The sequence below is a fragment of the Pituophis catenifer genome, unplaced genomic scaffold (genome assembly GCF_029215685.1).
Source record: "Pituophis catenifer annectens isolate HBS135680 unplaced genomic scaffold, rPitCat1.0.hap2 SCAF_3, whole genome shotgun sequence".
NCBI lineage: Eukaryota > Metazoa > Chordata > Lepidosauria > Squamata > Colubridae > Pituophis > Pituophis catenifer.
In genome coordinates this window covers 109,042,583-109,063,646 of record NW_027256883.1, presented here as the reverse complement: position 1 = coordinate 109,063,646, position 21,064 = coordinate 109,042,583, and the positions used below count along the sequence as shown (strand labels likewise).

At 37.7% G+C, this 21,064-nt stretch overlaps 2 protein-coding genes across 2 annotated transcripts in view; one reads left to right on the top strand and one right to left on the bottom strand.

Moving 5' to 3' along the window:
• Window positions 1-12,108, bottom strand: part of DARS2 (aspartyl-tRNA synthetase 2, mitochondrial) — a 32,559-nt gene extending 20,451 nt beyond the window's left edge. The window contains exons 1-5 of the mRNA XM_070939218.1: window positions 11,867-12,108; window positions 10,911-11,010; window positions 10,324-10,390; window positions 6,540-6,641; window positions 5,404-5,499 (exon numbers count right to left, since the gene is read on the bottom strand). Coding sequence (XP_070795319.1) covers window positions 5,404-5,499; window positions 6,540-6,641; window positions 10,324-10,390; window positions 10,911-11,010; window positions 11,867-11,990 — 489 coding nt within the window. The 5' untranslated portion in view covers window positions 11,991-12,108. The remainder of the gene's footprint in view (window positions 1-5,403; window positions 5,500-6,539; window positions 6,642-10,323; window positions 10,391-10,910; window positions 11,011-11,866) is intronic.
• A 224-nt stretch (window positions 12,109-12,332) lies between these two features.
• CENPL (centromere protein L) lies at window positions 12,333-20,646 on the top strand. Its single transcript, XM_070939219.1, has 5 exons — window positions 12,333-12,411; window positions 14,022-14,198; window positions 16,173-16,421; window positions 18,514-19,062; window positions 20,575-20,646. Exons 1-5 carry the CDS (start codon window positions 12,370-12,372, stop codon window positions 20,644-20,646), a joined length of 1,089 nt encoding a protein of 362 aa, XP_070795320.1. The 5' UTR covers window positions 12,333-12,369.
• The last annotated feature ends 418 nt before the right edge of the window (window positions 20,647-21,064 follow it).

The following is a 21,064-nucleotide window of genomic DNA, read 5'->3' as shown; positions in this document are numbered from 1 at the left end:
AAACCATCCGTGCCAGGAGCTTTGGCTGTTTTTAGCTGTTTAATTGCTGCTGTTATCTCCTCCTCTGTTATAGGATAATTCATTCTTTCCTTTTGTTGATCGGTAATTTTTGTAACTCTCTTATCATTTAAATATTTTTCTATAAGTCCATTCTGCACCTCCTCTTTGGCATATAATTTAGTATAATAGTCCACAAAAGCTTCTTTAATTAATTTTTGTTGAAAGATTTCTTTCCCTCCAATATCAATACGATCGATAATCCGTGCACTTTGTTTTTTCCTCAATGTGTAAGCCAACCATCTGCCCGGTTTATTAGCGTTGCAAAATGTGTTATGCTTCGCGTATTGTAGGCTTGTTGCGACTTGTTCCGCCATAAGCATTTGAAATTGATCTTTCAAAAGTTTTATAGCACTTCGTATTCTTTCATCTGATGGGTTTTTAATAAGTAACTGTTCTTTATTCTTTATTTCCATTTCCAACTCAGATCTTTTCTTTTGTCGGAGCAGTCTATGTTTAGAATTCATATAGATAAGTACCCCTCTCATATAAGCTTTACTTGCGTCCCAAACAATTTCAATTGGGGTACCTTTATTCAAATTTATTTCAAAAAATTCTTTCAAATGCTTTTTAAGTTCTATTATATTTTTTTCATATCTAAACAAGTTCTCATTTAATCTCCAAGAACGTCTCTCAACCTTATCCATCTCAATTTCTATCCATACAGGGCTATGGTCAGTCAAAGTTCTTGGAAAAATCTTTGTTCTTTTTGTCTTAACAAGTAGATCATTTGACAACAGAATAAAATCAATCCTAGAAAAGGATCTATGTCTATCAGAAAAGAAAGTGTAATCCAATTCATTTGGATTATGTATTCTCCAAACATCTTTTAATTCCATATCTTCTCTCATATCAAAAAAAGTCTGTGGTAGTCTAATTCTAGACTTTGCCAAGCTCTTTTTATCTAGTTTAGAATCAATTACTCCATTCCAGTCTCCCATAATTAAAATAGATCTATAGTCCCATTGCAATATTTTAGTATGTAACATCTTATAAAAATAGTCCTGTTGTTGGTTGGGAGCATAAATTCCAATCAAAAGAATTTGTCCATTTGCTGTAAGCAATTCAATTGCTACAAACCTACCATCTTGATCTGCTTCTATAACTTTCGCTGTTAATTTTTTATTTACATAAATAACCACACCATTCTTTTTCTGCGAAGTTGAAGATATATAATGTGCTCCTAGTTTTGGATTTATCAAATATTTTTGATCTTGAGTTGTGATATGCGTTTCTTGTAAACATATTATATCATTATTAAATTGTTTCAAATATGTAAATAATTTCTTCCTTTTCTGTGCTGAATTCAACCCATTAACATTCCAAGATAGACATTTAAAGGTCATCAGCCTCTTTCTGTAGCGCAGAGCAAAATATTTGAAGTTCATCCGAGAGCTTCGATCTCGCTCCTCCCATAGCGCCACTCTCTTGTACGGTACTCTTAACTGCCTTCTTGTCTTGTCTTTCCTGTTGTTGTTGTTGCTTTTGTTTAAGTAGCTTGGATTGAGCTCTAGTTATACGTTCTTCTCCCTTATATCTAAAAATTATCCCAGCTGGTGCGTCCCACCGGAAAGGTATCTGTAAGTTTTTCAATTCCTTGACAAGAAAACCAAATTCTTTTCTAGCTTTCAACATTTTAGGAGGTAATTCTTTAAAAATTTCAAGTCGTGAACCCCCCACTTGTACAGAAGTATGAAAAGATTTTTGCAGGATATCATTTCTAATTTCTCTGTCAGTAAAGTATATGACCACATCTCTGGGCAGTTGTCTTTGTCTGGCCACCCAAGAGTTCACTCTGTAAATTTTATCTATTTTATGAAATACCAAATCAGGATTAGCTTGTAAAATCTTAGCCAAGGCTTCAGAGCAAACTTGTCTCAAATCCTGTCTCTCCTCCTCTCGAATTCCCCGAAGCCGTATGGCAAATTCCATCGCCCGGAATTGTATCATAACAATCTCATCTTCAATTCTCTGCATTTTATTATCAACTTCATCAGTTTTATAATCATTGTCTTTCATCTTAACATTAACTTCTGATTTAAGTTCTTCAACTTTAAAATCAACTTTCCCAATAAATTCTGCCAAGCCAGACGCCACTTCTGATATTTTTTTGGTCACCTTATTTTGATTCTGTTTCACCATGTCTTTAACTTCATTAATTTCCTGCATAAATTCCTGATGTGATTTTTGAAGTTTATCATCTATCTCCTGTTGAGATTTTTGAAATTTATCATCCAAAGTTTTAGAAATAAATTCTTTTAAATCTCCCATATCAAAATCTTTTTTCTGAGTCTGTGTCTGTTGTGCAGGGGGAGGTTGCGTTTTATGTGTGGGAGATCCACCTCCTGTTGCCTTCACTTCCTGCTTCTTTGAGGCCATCCTGTCACGTAGGCTAGTTTTACTAAAAAGGGAAGTTCTTCTTCCTCTCCCACCTCCACAAAGACTTCTAAAAAAGTCCCCCAGATTTAATCAAATAAGAACCAAAGTAAAGCAAAGTCCAGTATTGAAAAAGGAGAAATTTCTCTCTTATTTCTCTTGTTGCAAGCGAAGCAACTTCGTATCAGTTTAGAAACTTTGTAACAAAGCAAGATGAGTTCAGCAATCCACACTCGCCCGCTCGTTAACTCTGAGGCTAAGCGCCATGTTTTTACAGTTCACTTTCACTCATCCGCATTTTTTCACTCAGATTAGAAAGCCAGGAAAACTCTAATACTTGCGATTCCGAGTTTCAGGGTTCAAGTAACAGTATGCTGCTTATTAAGGCTGGTTCCTTTTCTTTCAATTTGAAGTTTCCTGTAGCCGGCTTGTTCTGCAGATGCAGACTTGTCCCACGCCGCCCGGAGTTCCAGCAGGTCGAATGGGAGCCGCTCCTGTTCCCTCCCCAGAAACTATTCCCTGGGGGGGTTGCAGGGGCTCAACCTGGACCCTGCGATCTCTCTTCAAAAATCCTAAAGATTTTTGAAGTTTTCGAGCCGCTTCTTCGTCGCGAAGCGGCTCTACAAGCGGCGGGGCTGGCGGAGCTTCAAAAGGCACCGCCGCCGCCGAAGACAAAGAAACCGGAAGTCGATAATAATATCCCCCTCTTGATGCCGCCTACAATTGCGTTGGTAGCTTCAGCACAGTGCTGGTTCATACTTAAGTTGTTGTCCACTAGGACCCCTACCTAGATCCTTTCACAGTTTCTGCTGTTGAGTCAGGTACCACCTATTCTATACCCGTGCATTTGGTTTTTCTTGCCTAAGTGTAAAACCTTACTTTCCCACCATTGAGTTGCATTTTGTTGGATAGGGCTCAGATTTTAAGTCTGTCAAGATCCTTTAGGATCCTTTAGGATCCTGAGCCTATCATCTAAAGTCTTGGCTATTCCCCCCAGCTTGGTGTGGTCTGCAAATCTGATGAGTTCCCCTTCTACCCCTTCATCTAAATCATTCATGAAGACTTGAAGAGTACGGGGCCTAAAACAGAACCTTGGGATAGCTAACTACGTTTCCCTCTACGTAGATGTAGTTCCATTCAAGACTACACATTGAGTGCATATGTTCAGCCAGTTACGAATCCATCTGGTGGTGATGCAGTCTATCCCACATTTTTCTCTCTTAACAGAAATAGGTTGTGGTCTACTTCGTCAAATGCCTTGCTGAAGTCCAAATAAACTATGTCCATAGCATTTCGCTGATTTGCTAATTTAGTCATTTTGTCAAAGAATCCAATAAGTTTTGTCCGACATAACCTGTTTTTGACAAACCCATGTTCACAGGTATTGATGTCAGATTGATTGGTCTGTTGTTTCCTGGATCCATTTTTTCCCTATTTCCCTATTGTGCTCCAGGATTTTTGAAAGATATGGTCCAGTGATTCCAAGATCACATCTGCTAGTAATTTCAGAACTCTGGGATGTAATACATTTGGTTCGGTGATTTAAACTTGTCTAGAGTGGATAGGTATTGTCTTACCATTTTCTTGCCAAGAATTTTACCAATTCTTCACTTGTATTCCTAATCTGTCTTTTATGGTACTGTTTTTGATAGGTTGGATTATTTTTTTCTATTACATAAAGACAAATGCAATGAGAGAATTAAGCAGCTCTACTTTCTCCCTGTTGCCTGTGATCTCCTTGCCATCTTCTCCTATTAGTGTATCAATCAGTTCCTTGACTTTTTTCTTGTTTTTTTACATGTTGAAAGCTTTTTTAAAAATTATTTTTGACATTTGTTGCAAGTCTTAGTTTATTCTGAGTCTTAGCTTTCTTGACTTTGTAGATTCTGGAATATTTTGCTATTTTGTTTTAGTTGTGTGCCCCCCTTTTCACTTTTTATACCTGTCCTTTTTGTCTTTCAGTTTATCAGAGTTCTTTTTGCAACCATGCTCGGATTCTTCTGTGATCTTTTCTTTTTCTTTTTCAGTGGTATTGTGTGAGACTAGACTTTGATAATCTCATTTTTGAGTTTCCTAAGATTCTTGAGTTGTTTTCCCCTTAAAGATTTCCATTCATGGAATCCTTCCCAAACTCTAAAGTTGAAATCAGCTCTCTTATAGTCTAAGACATTAGTCTGATTTTGTTCTATTACTTGTGCTGGCATTATGTTGGCTTCCAATTATCACATACTCACTCTTCCCCAACGTTTCCATAACTTCAACAACCTCTATCATTTAATCTCTGTTAGTGAGAATTAAGTCAAGTATAGCTGACTTTTCCTTTCTCCCCCTACTTTTTGGCAGTTCCTTTTTCTATCTTTTGGGAGTCAAAGTTGTTTGCTAGTTTCATCAGGAAATCTCCCACTTGATCTCCCACTAGACGCAGTTTGTCTCCCAGTTGATGTCAGAATAGTTAAAGATCCCCACTACACTTCTGTACTGTATTTGTATTATATTGTATTTATTGCATTGTACTGTTGTTTTGTATTACTACAAAGTTCATCCCATTCTGATTCATAATAAAAATACATGGGCACTTTTATTGAAGTGTCAGTTTTTAAGGATAGCAATTTAAACTCTTGCACCATATTCTATCAAATGTGGCAAATGTCAACCCTCCTAGATCCAAATCGCTCTGGAATCTCTCTGGATTTTATTTTATTTGAAACCCTGAACAATCCAAACATTCTGGATTTTGTTTATGCTGAACAGCAGCTAGTTCTGCAGAATTTCCAGAATACAATGGTTTGTTTTGGATTTGAAGCAAAATACATTTTCCATTTTGTGTGCATCCCTATTCTTTTCTATAGAGAGGAAATAGAAGGGCTAAAAAGAACAGATATGCAAGAATTGCCAAGGTATGCTGCCCCAAATATTCTATTAGGCAGAAATAAATAGCACACTAAACAGAAATAAGAAAGGTATATCTACCTTGATGAAATCTTTTATTTCAAATGGTAGTTTCTTACAGTAGTTCAGAACCTCTGCAGTTTCTGCTTTTATTTCAATATCTCCAGTTTGCATCCTCTAAATAAATTGAAAAATATCACTTTAATTAACAAAATAACATCTCTATTTATTGTGCCCAGAAAAAAGATTCATTGTGTTTTTTTAACCAGATGGTGTGGTGGTAGGATAATTTAACTTGGCAAAATCCAGAACCTTATTTCCACTTCCCCTTCACAAACTTTGAGCTTGAGAGACCAGGAGTTTCTTTGAGCTTCACAGACCAGGAGCTCTTGAATCTCAAGTCAACATCTCTGTTTACCCATTTCAACTCACAACTTAATGGGCCAGGCAAGAGCAGGCTTGGGGAAAGGAAAAAAAGCATGGGTCTTCCTGGCTCGTCTAAATAGCTAAATATCATAACTATTTTTGCAGTATTATCAGAACTTTGCAGAAAATGACAAAAAAAGATCTCTGCCCTGAAGATAAATTTGTTGGATTACCAGCCAGGTACAGTATAAATCTTCATTATTATTTTTTTTTGAAAATTTCAATTCTACAGACAAGAACAGAAACTTCAAGGGCTTACTACTGTCAAACACGTTGCTTTACTGCAGACTACAGAAAGAATCCGTATTTACACAGAAGATCTGCCTGCTGCAAAGCATAGAAATCAACCTATCTGGGAAATGAGGGTGCATGGAAAGAGTGGGATCTGAGGAGAGATGTGAAGAAAACATAAAAAGTTATGTATTGTGCAGGTATATTGCCTGGAAATTCCAAGCAGAAATGACATTAAGGCAGAAACTGTGCAGTCTTTTGAGAGGGCAGAGGACTTTTATAGTGCTAAATTGAAGAAAGATACTTCCAAACCAAATAGCTGCCAGGAAGACAAGGATCATTCTGTAGCTACCATTATAATTAACAGCTATAAGGTACAGAAGCAGATAGGAGTTGTTCACCAAATTGTGCTCCCTGGCTACTTTCAAGACACTTGCATGGCAAATGAAAATGTGCCCATTTATTCTCAGCAGGTATAGCTTTTAGGAAATCATTTTGGTAGCCCAAAGCAATAAACTGTACTTACTTAAAAGCAGAGGGTTTCTCCTTAAAATACTTACAGGGTTTGCCTGTCCAGGAGGCCGCGGAATAACAATCCCAGTCACTCGCACAACAGACTCAACTGGAGCATCAGAAAAGAGCTTCCTCAAATGGGAAGCAGCCTGCAGTGCAAGAAATAGACAAATCAAAATATGCATAATTCAAGAATGCCAGCAATATGCATTACAATACATTATGTCTGGTAGTTATCAGCTAACTTCAGTCTGGCAATTAAATGGAACCTGAAAGCCCTCCCTTCAGCTTTTACACTTGCCTCTTTTTAAATTTTAACTTTTATGTACTGTTTTTATATTTTCATATTTTATTGTACATTACCCAGAGTTTCTCTGTGAGGGAAATGTGTGGTTCCAAAATGTGATAAGTGAATAATAAATGCTATCTATTAAAGTGTTTATTGAGATAACTAAAGTGTTGCAGACTAGGAGCAGAGAGAACTAGGTTCAAGTCTAAGCTTAGCCGTAGAAGCCAATTCTCTTTCAGCTCAATCTATCTCACCGGGTAGTTAGTGAGGAAAAAAAGTGTTATGTATGATATCACAAGCTCTAAATAAAAGGTGAGATAAAAATCTTTTTTGTTTGAAGCATTAATTCCAATGAACTTTTCTGGATCAGAACGAATTCTATCTTATCCAAAATCCTTTACAAAAAGATTACATCATGTAGCAGTTGGTAAGAATAAAATCAAAATGCTAATGTGGAAATTAAGTTCTTTCATTCTCGATGCATGTTTAGATGGAGAAAGACACTTCAGATATGCTTTGGAATATTCTTTATTTCCTCATAGATTATAGGACTGAACTTCAAAAAAATGATATGGACTATAAGCTGTGTGTACAGGTATGGATATTTATAATATTGTCTGTTACAAGGAGTGTGCACTGAAAAGTTATAACTCTTTTCTAAATGATAAAATTTCATTCAAGATCCTGTCTTAATTTAATTTCAGAGCCTGTTTAAAAGTATGCTTACCTAAATGAATTACATATGAACTGTAACTTAAAAAAGAGCAAAATAAAAATTCCAGTAATTTATATTGTATACCAAGCAATTTTCCATTTTTTTCAATATCTGATCAAACAACATCCTGCTCCCCATTTTGATATTTGCCTAAATATACAGCCTTGGCCGTAAATGTTGGTACCCCTGAAATTTTTCCAGAAAATGAATATTTCTCACAGAAAAGTACTGCAGTAACACATGTTTTGCTATACACATGTTTATTCCCTTTGTGTGTATTGGAACAGAACCAAAAAAGGGAGGAAAAAAAGCAAATTGGACATAATGTCACACAAAACTCCAAAAATGGGCTGGACAAAATCATTGGCATCCTTTACTTAATATTTGGTTGCACACCCTTTAGAATAAATAACTGAAATCAATCGCTTCCGATAACCATCAATAAGCTTCTTACACCTCTCACCCGGAATTTTGGACCACTCTTCCTTTGCAAACTGCTCCAGGTCTCTCTTATTGGAAGGGCGCCTCTTCCCAACAGCAATTTTAAGATCTCTCCACAGGTGTTCAATGGGATTGAGATCTGGATTTATTGTTGGCCACTTCAGAACTCTCCAGCACTTTGTTGCCATCCATTTCTGGGTGCTTTTTGATGTATGTTTGGAGTCATTGTCCTGCTGGAAGACCCAAGATCTCCGACGCAAACCCAGCTTTCTGAAACTGGGTTCTACAGTGCAACCCAAAATCTATTGGTAATCCTCAGATTTCATGATGCCTTGCACACATTCAAGGCACCCAGTGCCAGAGGCAGCAAAACAACCCCAAAACATCAGTGAACCTCCACCATATTTCACTGTAGGTACTGTGTTCTTTTCTTTGTAGGCCTCATTCTGTTTGCAGTAAACAGTAGAATGATGTGCTTTATCAAAAAACTCTATCTTGGTCTCATCTGTCCACAAGACATTTGCCCAGAAGAATTTTGGCTTACTTAAGTACATGTTGGCAAACTATAGTCTTGCTTTTTTATGTCTCTGTGTCAGCAGTGGGATCCTCCTGGGTCTCCTGCCAAAGCGTTTCATTTCATTTAAATGTCGACGGATAGTTCACGCTGACACTGATGCTTCCTGAGCCTGCAGGACACCTTGAATTGCTTTGGAACTTGTTTGGGGCTGCTTATCCACCATCCGGACTATCCTGCGTTGGCACCTTTCATCAATTTTTCTCTTCCGTCCACATCCAGGGAGATTAGCTACAGTGCCATGGGTTGCAAACTTCTTGATAATGTTGCGCACTGTGGACAAAGGCAAATCTAGATTTCTGGAGATGGACTTGTAACCTTGAGATTGGTGATATTTTTCCACAATTTTGGTTCTCAAGTCCTCAGACAGTTCTCTTCTCCTCTTTCTGTTGTCCATGCTTAGTGTGGCACACAGAGACACACAATGCAAAGACTAGGTGAACTTCTCTCCTTTTTATCTGCTTTCAGATGTGAGTTTTATATTGCCCACACCTGTTACTTGCCCCAGGTGAGTTTAAAGGAGCATCACATGCTTGAAACAATCTTATTTATCCACAATTTTGAAAGGGTGCTAATGATTTTGTCCAGCCCATTTTTGGAGTTTTGTGTGACATTAGATCCAATTTGCTTTTTTTTCCTCCCTTTTTTGGTTTTGTTCCAATACACACAAAGGGAATAAACATGTGTATAGCAAAACATGTGTTACTGCAATACTTTTCTGTGAGAAATACTTCATTTTCTGGAAAAATTTCAGGGGTGCCAACATTTACGGCCATGACTGTAAAATTAAAGAATTTCTCATGTGTATTGAAAGTCTGTCTATTGCAGAGTGTGCTGGAGATACTGAATTCTTTATCTACTAAAATTTACATATCTTTACAAAGGAAAAGATATTCACTGAATTAAAATTATTAAAATATTATATGTTTTGAATCAGCAAATTAGAGATTATAAAACTGACTATTTTATGAGCTAGGGATAATCTGAGAGAGCAGCTATGAAAATTAAAAATTTACCACTAATCCAGGAAGACTGCTCAGTAGTACTCCAAATCAGTGTGGCTAGAACATTACAAGTGATCCTCAACTTACAACAGAAACCAAAACCAAAATTTCCACTGCTCAGTGACGCAGTTGTAAAGCGCAACTGCAACACTTAGCAACAGCAATCCCTGCAATCCCAATTGTGGTGTTAGCTGAATCCCACAGTCATTAGGCGAGCAACTTCCTGTTGATTTTCCATAACCAAGTCAGGAGTTACCTGAGAGACAAGGTTAGGGGGAAGGGTTGAGAAGGGTCCAGGAGAGTGAAGGGGTGGTGTAAGTCAGGGGTGTGCAGAGGCACAGGGAGGGTTGGGAGAGTACATGAAGGAGGCACAGCAAGAGTTGGGGAGGCTGTGTGAGAAGCACAGCAAGGGGAAGCAGAGCGAGGCTCAGAAAGGTGTATTAGAGGTGCAATGAAGCTCTGGGAGGATGCCTGAGGGAGGCACGTTTGAGGCTTGGAGAGGGTGCACAGGTTGGGGAGACTAACTCCAGCAACTTGTGACTTTCCCTGCCAACTTCCCCACTGACTTTCTGATTCACATGAATTCAGGACGCTGCAATAGATTGTACATGTGAGCTGGTTGGCAAGTGCCCAGATTGCTGGAATTCTGAGGACTAGTTGTAACTATCATTTGTACCAGAGTTGTCTAACTTTGAATAGTTACTAATTAAATGGTTGTAAGCCAAGGACTACCTATAAATTTGTTTTAATGCAATGCTTGTTGGTTTCTAAGTAAAAAGCTACAAAAGCAGTTTTCAATAGCACTTACCTCATCCTGAGGTATGAGTATCTGTGTTAGTCCTTGGAAATCTCTCAAAACCACAAACTGTTCATGTCTAATAATGGGAGACAGACATATGTAGACATGTTAGTAACACTTCAGATTCAACCCCTGCATGGAGCTCATGAATATGCAGTGCAGAACTCTCCAATGACATCTACTGTAAACAATGCCTAGTCACAGAACAGCTGTGAGCCTGGAGACAGCTCGGCTAGACACTTTTACGTGACATATAAGTGTTTCACATGCAAGAAGACTTTGGTAGTACGGAACATTCAAAGATGTAGTATCTGAACATTACTTTTAATTTAAGAATTTGACCCTGGTCCTTAATTCACTTAAGCTCTCATTCTTTCCCTCCCCCCCCCACTCTGTATTTCAAATTTCTTAACCATCAACCTCCCTTACAGATTTTTCTATAGGCATAAGAATTAGCATAGAGAAGAAAACAGAAACAAGATACCAGACTATATTTGTACATCCCAAAGCCTGATGTAGTAAGGCAGACTATTGTTTTAATCTTTTCTTTAGCATTAGCAATTTAATCATTCCAAGTCATTTTATTTTCAATTTACCTCTTATATTGAATCCATCCACACAGAGTGACCTCCTGACCTATATGAGCTGATCGCAACTCCCCACAAGTTTTGGACCGGGTAACAAAACTATTGACATCTTGGGATAAAATTTGGTTAATTCATAAAATGTGTGAAAGTACAAGCAATTTTTTCTTCAGTCCAACAAAAATTACTAGGACAAGTATAACGGTTATCAGTTATCAATAAACATGATATCAAAACTTCATTCAACAGATTTATATCATAATTAGGGATGGTGCATGAGAAGTGCAGTGTAAGTCAGGGAGACAGGTGTGAGGGGATGAGAGGTGTGGCAGAGGTTGAAAGCTCACCCCTACTGGAAATGATATGCTAATATCCAATACATAATGGAAAAAACAAAGAAGTTCCAAAAAGTAGTACATGTTTGCATTCTTGATTACAATAAGGTTTTTGACTATGTAGTTCAAAACACTTTGCAGCTAGCCCTGTAATGGGCTACTTCATCTGGCTATGGAGTAATTTGTATACTGACCAGGAAGCAACAATTAGAAAGTTTCAGAATATGAACAACTTCATTAAAATATCAATACAGTTTTCACAGTCACTAGAGAGAAGTGGTCGGCTACCGCCCTCTCCTGAGATTTGTGTGTTACTTCCCAATCTAGCCTCAAAGCCACAAAATTATTTCCCAGTGCTGGCCCTACATAAACTTTCCAATATCGGCCAAAGCCTGGCAGGTGTTGGCACCTGTGTATTAGGATCGGTTGGGGATTGGAAACACATCCAAACCAGCAACGTAATTCCAGCAGAGGAGTCATTATGTTCTATTTAGGGAGCGAGCGAGTCCCTTGCTTTCGTTAAGGCCAGTCTGACATTAACAAGCAGCTTGCCACTGGCGAGGAAAACTTTGCCCAAACATCCGACCTGCCGCCCGCTCTTCCCCCTCACTGCTACTCCAGCGTGTCACAGACCTGGGAGGGTCGCATCCGTTCTGAACGACGCCCATCTGCAAGAAGTAAGCCTGCTCCACGGCTTTGCTCTTCCTCCGGGAAATAATAGCTTCAGGGGACGATAAAGGACATGTAGCCAACGCATGGCCAGTAAATCGAGATACCGGTCAATATATAAGACAAGATAGGAAACAACGAAGCGTCAGCCTCCGAGCTCCACTTCAGAGGGGCAGTTCCTCCGTCATACGAGCAGAGCTCCCGCGGCCACTCCAGCGGCAAGCATTACTTTGGGCACGGGGCACTTCCTCGGTTCCACGCCCGAATCAAATATGGCAGCAGCAAATCAGAGGACTGAACCCTGATCTCGCGCCGTCAACCGCTGTCCGCATTTCAAAGCATGCGCACAACCATCCCCATCGCCGAACTGGCTGTCGGGAGACGGTTTTTTTTTCTTTTCAAAAAGAAATCGCCCGCCTCGGTTTTAAGTGTTGCTGGCTTCTTTTTCACTCAAAGATTAGGGAGCGATGTCTTCCCGGCGGTTGTCGGCGGCCCGCGATCGCCGAAGGGTAAGACAAGGCCTGCGGGTGTTACGGTTTTCTAGGCGCCGCCGATAGGAATCTTTTGAGGGGTAACTGCGGGAAGTCCTTACCCAAACTTGGGTTCTCCATGTGACCGTCGTAAGAATGGTTACGCCACCAATTTTCTGGGTTCCCACGACGCGGTGAAACAGGAGTGTGCCTTGTGTTTTTTATATTTATGCTGGTCTTTGGCCATAATAAAGTTGCTGCCTGTCTGACAACTCATTTCTCCAGTCCAACAAACGTGGTTCTCCAGAGCCGGACATTATTCTTTTATTTTCAGCATTTTTTTAATGGATGATTCAACAAAATTCCCTTAATTAGATGATTCAGATGAATTTATCCTTCACATGATAGCAATAACACTTAGACTTATATACCGCTTCACAGTGCTCTACACCCTTCTAAGCAATTTACAGAGTTAGCATCCAATAATCTGGGTCCTCATTTTGCCGACGGTTGAGTCAACCTTGAGCCAGTGAGATTTGAACTGCTGGAGTGAGCTGTGAGTTAGCCCTGCAGTACTGCATTCTGACCACTGCCTATCTTTTAAGATAGGGGTCACAAACCTTTCAGACCTCAGGGACCACTAAATTCATAATTTTAAATCCTGAGGACTACTAATATGACTGCCTAATGACCGGCTGGGTGGGCGTAGCTAGGTGGTCATGTGACTGCGTGGGCATGGCCAACTCAATGTCACTCACGTCGAGGGGTGCCTTGCCAGCCTCTACTCGCTCCTCCCCTCCCAGCCATTTTTCGCCTCCCCGCAGTTGTTGAAGCTAAGCAGCCACCACGAGAAAGGGTTGGCAAAACAGCTCGGTTCAAATTGGATCTGACCAAGAAGGAGGCTCAGTAGAAGCACCTTACTGAGGACTATGAGCATAGGCTTTCCAAGCAGAGGGAAGACCTGCAGGAGTGCAAGGCCAGGTACCGGCCCCTGGAGGGTCAGTGGGCTGAGATGGTCAACCAGTTCCAGGCCATGATGCATTCCCATTGAACAAGACCCTCCAGCTCTTTGCCACCAGCAGCACTTCCCTCCAGCCTTCGCCCAAAGCTCTCCACCAGGAGGCCAAAGCAGTCGGAATTTCTGCCCCCCCCCCAACCCACACAAAAAGACCCTGAAGGAGGAGACTCTGCAGCAACACAAATGTTCATTGCACGTATCCAGCCCAGGGGCCGTAGTTTGAGGACCCCTGATTTAGTTCAATTCAAAAAATGCAAATAATTTTTCTGCAGCCCACCAGTGGTCCATGGACCACCAGTTGGTGACTGCTGTTTTAAGAGGTGTGATGATGTTCCACTCTTTTGTAATGATATGACATTGCATATCTTTCCTCTGTTGCTTATGTGCTCCATATTATTTTGAAGAACTTCATTCTCATTCCCTTTAACAGATAAAGAAGCCTTATGATCATAATGAACTGAAGTTATGTATAGTGGTTATGAAGGTATACAAGCAACTGAGCAGATTCATATGCTGAAAGATAGTTTGCTACTTTCTGATTCATGTATTATGTCAGTATAACATATCAAACTATGAGATGAGATTTTCTTATTTTGTGTAATATGTTTGTCTAATGATAATCTGTTTACAGGATGCTAGCATTTCTAATCACAGGAGAATGAAGACTGTTGGAAGAGCAACTACAGACTATGGAGCAAACCTTACAAACACTGCCTATCTTTCAAGAGGTGTGCTATCCCTCAAAGAAAGAAAGTTATTTGGTCAAACTCCAGCTAAGATAAGGATTTCACAAAATCCAGATCTACAGGTAAGGAACAATGAAGAGTGTAACTGGCAACATGTTTAAACAGGAAGCAGCTTTTAAAAATGAAGCAATTTAAATTACTCTCTAAGGGCAGGCATCCACAAATTTACTCAACAGGACAAGTATTCTCTGGAGTTGAAGGGTTGGCTGCTGAATGTGATATGCTAAAAGTTAAACAAATATGGAAATAAAAACATGAATAAATAAAAATGTGTAGTAAATAATTTGACACAGCAGAGAATATAACAAAAATATAATGTCTGGTTGGTTGATTTATATAAATATAAATATGTAGGAAAGGATTCTAGTGATATGACAATATGTGCAGATGATATGCAGTTGGCCAAGAGCCAACTTGTGAAAAATTGTGAATGATTTGCAGCAAATGTTATTGATGATGCAATGAATATAAATTAAAATTAATACATCAAACATGAGGATAGTTGTGTAGAAAGATGAAGTGAGCAAGATATTCATTTAAAGTTTTTGAATCCTTTTGAACTTTAAATATTTGTGCATAAATATTACCTAAAAGTGGTCATATCAACCATTCTCCACTCAAGTTCTAAAATCTAGATAAAGAACCCAATTATACAAACAAATTACAAACATTATACTTGTTCATTTATTTATTATGGAACATGATCTTCAAATATTGAAAAGCTGGGTTCACAAACTTTTAAGCACCTCTGTACATAAATGGTGAAAAATTAAAGTTAACAAATTTTATTAAAGGTGGGGAAAAGGACAGAGAAATTTTAAGATGTACTTTTGATTGACATTTTAACTCACTACCCACTAGTAGCATTTTTACTAATGGGTAGTGAGTTAAAATGTCAATCAAAAGTGGATAAACTGATTTTATAATTGTGCTTCTGCCCATTTTGTTATTTGGAAATGAGAATTGGATATTTTGGGGAAAAAACAGGCAGTGGGACTGAAGTACTTAAGAATTACCTGTGTATTTAAACAAAAAGACACAGGATCAATAATAAAAAGATGCTAATTGTAAGCCAGTTTGGTGTAGTGGTTAAGGCATCAGTATAGAAAGTGGGACACTGAATTCTGATCCTGTTTAGGCACAAATGGGGACCACATCAGAAAAGCCTTGCCAAGAAAACTACAGCGACTTGTCTAGGCAGTCGCCCACAGTCAAAACTGACTTGAACACAAGTAGTCAATCAACTGAATGTGACTTGAATATAGATGTGAGGGCCCAGGTAAAAGGACTGATGTTACTTAGATTATATAGAGGAAATGAAGAACAACTGAAGAAAGTGGGAGAATAGGCTGAGGAGGAAGAGAATGCTTGAGGAAATTGTGCTTAGATTAAGTTGATGAATCCTCAAAATATATTGGAAGTTTGAAGTACAACAGGCAATGTATGAGGTGATGGAACGACATGGAAGCAAGGATGGTTTATAAGACTAAAAAGGCCTGCAAAAATATAGTATTGATATAAACTAGTTTTAACTGCTCCTTTTTTTTTTTCCTCAGGTCTTTAGCTTCTTTGGTTTAAATAATTCTTGCTCTTTTAGTGCTTTCTTTAACAGTGCTTTCTAGAAAAGGAATGGTGAATCATAATTTACAGTGCACAAATTTTAAAAATGATGACTTAGAATGCTATGTAAATCCGGTCTATATATGTAAAAACTATTTATTAAATATACTACCTTCTTTTCATATTATTTTAAATCAATTATATTGTATAAAACAGAATCCTTTATTGATTCTGTTAATAAAGGGAAAGTGGTGTATTTTTTTGCTTTGTATTTTTCTCTTATCAGTTTTTGCTATCTTCTGAGTGATAAATACTGGTTTTAGATAACATAATAAGATAGAAAGGTACAAAAAATAACACGAAGTATTATGTAAATTCTTTGTAATAATGTTTTCTCTGCTTTGTAAACTATGACAGGAAAATATAGATTTTAATCATCATTTTCTTTGCATTTATAAAATTTCTTTTTGTTGCAGGAGGAAGCTGGTTATCAGATACGATTCATTGTAACTAAGCAGTGGACCTTAAACAGTGTCACTCCTCTGCATAAATTCTCTTATGGACAATTGCGGGAATATTCTAAACAACTAAGTAATGTTATTACTGCACAAAAGGAAAAGAGATTCATACTGGATGGTGAAACTGATTTAATGTTTCAAGCGAAGTTTTCTTCATTTTCTGTTTTGAAAACTAAAGGAAAAAAACAAACAGCAGTTCTTATTGAGGTAAGTAGGCTTATCTAATAGGTAACTAATCCAATATTTTACTAACAATGGCTTTGTCTTGATACTTTTGAAAGATATTACAGTGGGCAGGCTATAAAAGAACTTTGTTCTAGATAATTTTGTTTATCCATCCACTGCAGCTATAACTATCTGTACTAAAGTTTTATAATTAACTCCTGGTGTTTCTTCACCAGATGATTCAAACCCAGGTAATCTCAAATATTTTTTTCTTGAAAGTTTACTGCATCCATTAAGGAAGATGAAAGAAAGAATATATATTTGCATACACACACACACACACACACACACACACACACACACACACACACAGAGCAGCAAAACTCCTTTGATGAAGCTTTATGGGTTGGAAGGTTACAAAATTCAGGTTTCTGTTGGTAAGGTAGCATGAAACAAATCCAATAGAATCAGACCAAAAACTCTACTCCATACTTATGCAGCTCTGAACAGTCATAAGGGGAACAATTTGGCCCTGCCATGTATTTTGCAATGTGCTGCTTTTGAATCTGTAGGTTGCTATAGTTAGCAAAGAGCCAGCTTGATTGTGTGGTTAAAGCAGCAGGCTACAACCTGAGAGACTATGAATTCTAATTCTGCCTTAGGCAGAAGACAGCTGGATGACCTTGGGCTAGTGACTTTCTCTCAGTCCTAGGAAGGAGGCAATGGCAAACTACTTCTAAAAATTTTTGCCAAGAGAACTGCAGGAATTCATTCAGACAGTATCCCACAATTGGACACTATTGAAAGGAGGAAAAAAATCTTCGAATTATTTGTTTTGAAAATCGTTATTTAGCCCCCGTTTTATTGGGATTGTTTGAAATAGATATAATAGTCTTGGTAAAATATGTGGTGGGCATGCCCCAAAGCTAAAAAAATACTGGATGAAAATACATACTTGGTTGGAAAAAATGATAAAACAGCACATAGACTTGAAACCAGAGATATTTTTATTGGGCATTTTACCGGAAAAATATGATAAAAGGACTATATATTTGGTTTTACATGTATTAACTGCAGCCAGAATTGTATTTGCACAACAATGGAAGAATGATGAGATCCCGACAGATGAAAGTATAATTAAGAAAATATTAGAATGTGCAGAAATGAATAGACTAACACTTACTATTAAGGATAAAGAAGAAACTGAATATTTTTTGATATGGGACTTATTTTATCAATGGTTAGACAATAGAAACAGAAGTCAGAAATGGAGAGACATAAAAAGAGGAAATGCGGAAATGGAGAGTTGTTAAAGTATAATGTTAAATATTATTATTATATTGCTAATTACCCTGTTTTCCCCAAAATAAGACATCCCCTGATGATAAGCCCAATCGGGCTTTTGAGCGCATGGGAATAAGGCCAAGCGCTTATTTCAGGGTTCAAAAAAATATAAGACAGGGTCTTATTTTCGGGGAAACACAGTATTATTGTGATGAATACTATTGCAAACATTTGGATTATGACTGATTAAAAACAATTGTATCCAGATCACACACTGTTGATGGAAATTGAATTTTTATATATAAATAAAATAAATAAAACATGAAAAAAAGAAAGAAAAAATAGTTCTTTAGGACTGTAATACTGAGTAGCTTTGAAGGTTGTACTTTCACATAAATCCGATAGAATTCCTGCAAAATATCCATATATTCAGAAATTAATCTGATCATTGTGAATCTGTAGCATGAGTGGTGCGGTGGCCTAGAGGTAGAGCTCTTGCCTCACAATCAAGAGGCTGTGAGTTTAATCCTAGGCACATATTTCTCTCTCTGGGCACAATGAGAATATATCTGCTGAACAAAACTCCACATTGATGACAGGAAAGGGCATCTGGCCAGTAAACACTTTGCTAGCTCCATTCAATTGGCCAGACTCCACACTGCAAGGGATTATGGGGTCGTTGAAAGATGATGATGATGATTGTGAATCTGTAGCATATGATACAGTACAATATGGAATTCAGTAAGAATAACTTTTATTAATGTGTTTATCATAAATTGAGAAATTATCTCAATTTTATAGAATTGTAATAAATGTATTCATGAATATATGTGTTTATAATTGTCTTTAGATTATGCAAAGACCTCGAATGGTAGTTGATGATGATGAAGAAGAAAACAAGGTGGTATGGATTGGTTGTTTCTGTTACGCTTGTACAAGTGATTTTGTTGAGACTCTCCCAGAGGATTTTACTTGTTTGCCTTTATTCCTTGTACATGGTGCACAGGGTTTCTCAAATATTGTTGAAACCTGGCTTCAGCAAACTTTTGATTGTTATTTCAGCCCATTGCATATCAGTCCTATCCATCTTGCATGGATGGCTGCAATATGGTCTGGATGCAGTATGGACCACCACACGCACACAACGGAACTGACTTTCTCTGTGCCAGGTCTACCTTATCCTTTGGATATTTCCTATGCTATCCATTCTGAAGATGCAAAAGCTCTCTGGGATTCAATACACAGTATCCAGGGAGAAGTTAAACAGGAAGAAGTGGAATTATTCATGAACTCCCTTTACAAGCACTTTCACAGGCACTTCAAGATATATTTATCATCTGCACAATTAGTGAAAGTTTCTACATCTGTAGCCTCTGTTCATTCATTGGGAAAAATAAAGGTAAGCAACTTGCTTTTTTGATCAATAATAATGATGTGAATTTGCTTTAAAAGGAAATATTTGGAAAGCATACTGTAATGGCATTAGGCACCACTGATCATATGCAAAAGTTTTCCCCCCAGCAATATCCTCTGCAAATATTTTAAGGAAGAGTATGGATATATATGTTTGAATGACCTAAAAATGGAGCTATTAAAAAGCACTATTCCTTTTTGCTCTATCTTCAGAATCAAGCCAAGATTGCTGCAGCTGCAAGACCTCTGCTGCTGCTTTGTTCCTGCAGAATGAACTGCTAGGAAGCAACTGTGGCAACCTTGATTGGGCTGAAAGACTCATGGAGGGTTTATCTCACTTACAAACCAAAATATGTTGGTTGCAATAGTAGTCTTTGAAAATAAAACACCCACTCAGTATCTAAAAAGAGAAAGTTGAAGCTTTTAAAAATGTCTTCAAATTTTTGTATTTTTTTAACCTTACTCCAGAATGTGGAGCACTTTTCTTTCTGCTACAGCTGTCTTAGTCTTATACAGATAGTTCTCGACTTACCCCAGTTCGTTTAGTGACCGTTCAAAGTTACATTACTCACTGAAAAAAGTGACTTAATTATCGTTTTTCACACAACCATTGCAGCATCCCCTTGGTCACGTGATCAAAATTCAAATGCTTGGCAATTGACTCATATTTATGACATTGCAGTGTCCTGGGGTCATGTGATTCCCTTTTGTGATTTTCTGACAAAGTCAATGGGGAAGCCAGATTCATTTAACAACAATGTCACTAATTTAACAATTGCAATGATTCACTTAACAACTGCTGCAAGAAAATGGGGCAAAAACTCACTTAACAAATGTTTCACTTAGCAACATTTTGGGCTCACTTATGGTTATAAATTGAGGACTACCTGTAAAAGTAAAACATGGTATTAAAGTACACAAAATAAAACATGATATTAAGTACATAATATTTTGTTTTAAGCTTTTAAAGGGCTGGCAGAAGAGGCAAGCTACAGACCCCATCAGTCAAGGAATTTTGGCTGCTGGGTCCAGGAAGCCTTTTCTGTCATGGCTCCTGCCCTCTGGAATACCTTGTTCCACAGTCAGATCTGCTTCCACCCTTTTGGCCTTTTGAAAGGCCTTCGCTGTGCTAATTCATCCAGGGCCACATTGGAGGTGGCTAAATGGAATAGGGAACCCCCTATTTCTTCATGTGCACTTTGCTCTCTTCCTCTCCATCCTGCTTAGTTTTATTTTAATTGAATTTTTAAATTTAAGATCTTTATTGTTTTAATGTTTTAAAACTGCATTTTATTCAATGTCTGTAAGCCACCTAGAATTGTCTTTGGTGAGATGGGCGGCATACTGGCTTAATAAATAAAGTTAGCTTTCTTTAAAGTTTGAGATATTGAAGGCTAGATTAAAAGTAAGGCTAAAATGAGAACTTTTGTTAATTTTCTGTTTGCTTGTTGTTTCCATGGATCTAATGGTATTTCTCTCTCCCTTTTTTTTTTATCAGATTCACCATGCCCAATATCTGATGGGAGTTCTGTCACTGCTCACAGAACTGGCACTTTCAAAGATAATGTGACAAATTATTTACTGGGTTATATCTCATAAAGTTAACTACAGAAAATTATTTAGGATAGAAGATTGTAGAATTGTTTTTGTCCACTCTTCTCTTGTTGTATTTAAGTAGAAGATAGGTTAAATGTGTTGTATATAGTATTAAGAGCTATATAGTTCCATCTTTTCATATATCTAATTGGATTATTAAAAGAAATATATTATTCAAAAGTACAGTATAATGTTTGCAACTGTCTACATATTGAACTTTTGCTCAAAAAATCTAACCGACAAAGTGGGAAAACTTTAGAATTTTTAGATTTTAACTTCAGGTGAGCTTTTCAGAAAAAAAAACATGGAGATGGTATCCAATTTACCTATATCATTGGCTCTTCCCTAAATTTAAATGACAATGGAACTGCTATACTAATTAATATAGTAAA

What these genes read in the sequence shown, in the direction of transcription:
- CENPL (XM_070939219.1), top strand. Translation starts at nt 12,370, where the DNA reads ATGTCTTCCCGGCGGTTGTCGGCGGCCCGCGATCGCCGAAGG. An exon ending in AAACAGCAGTTCTTATTGAG is followed by an intron (nt 16,422 to 18,513) that starts GTAAGTAGGCTT and finishes AATTGTCTTTAG; the next exon opens with ATTATGCAAAGACCTCGAAT. An exon ending in ATTCATTGGGAAAAATAAAG is followed by an intron (nt 19,063 to 20,574) that starts GTAAGCAACTTG and finishes TTTTTTTATCAG; the next exon opens with ATTCACCATGCCCAATATCT.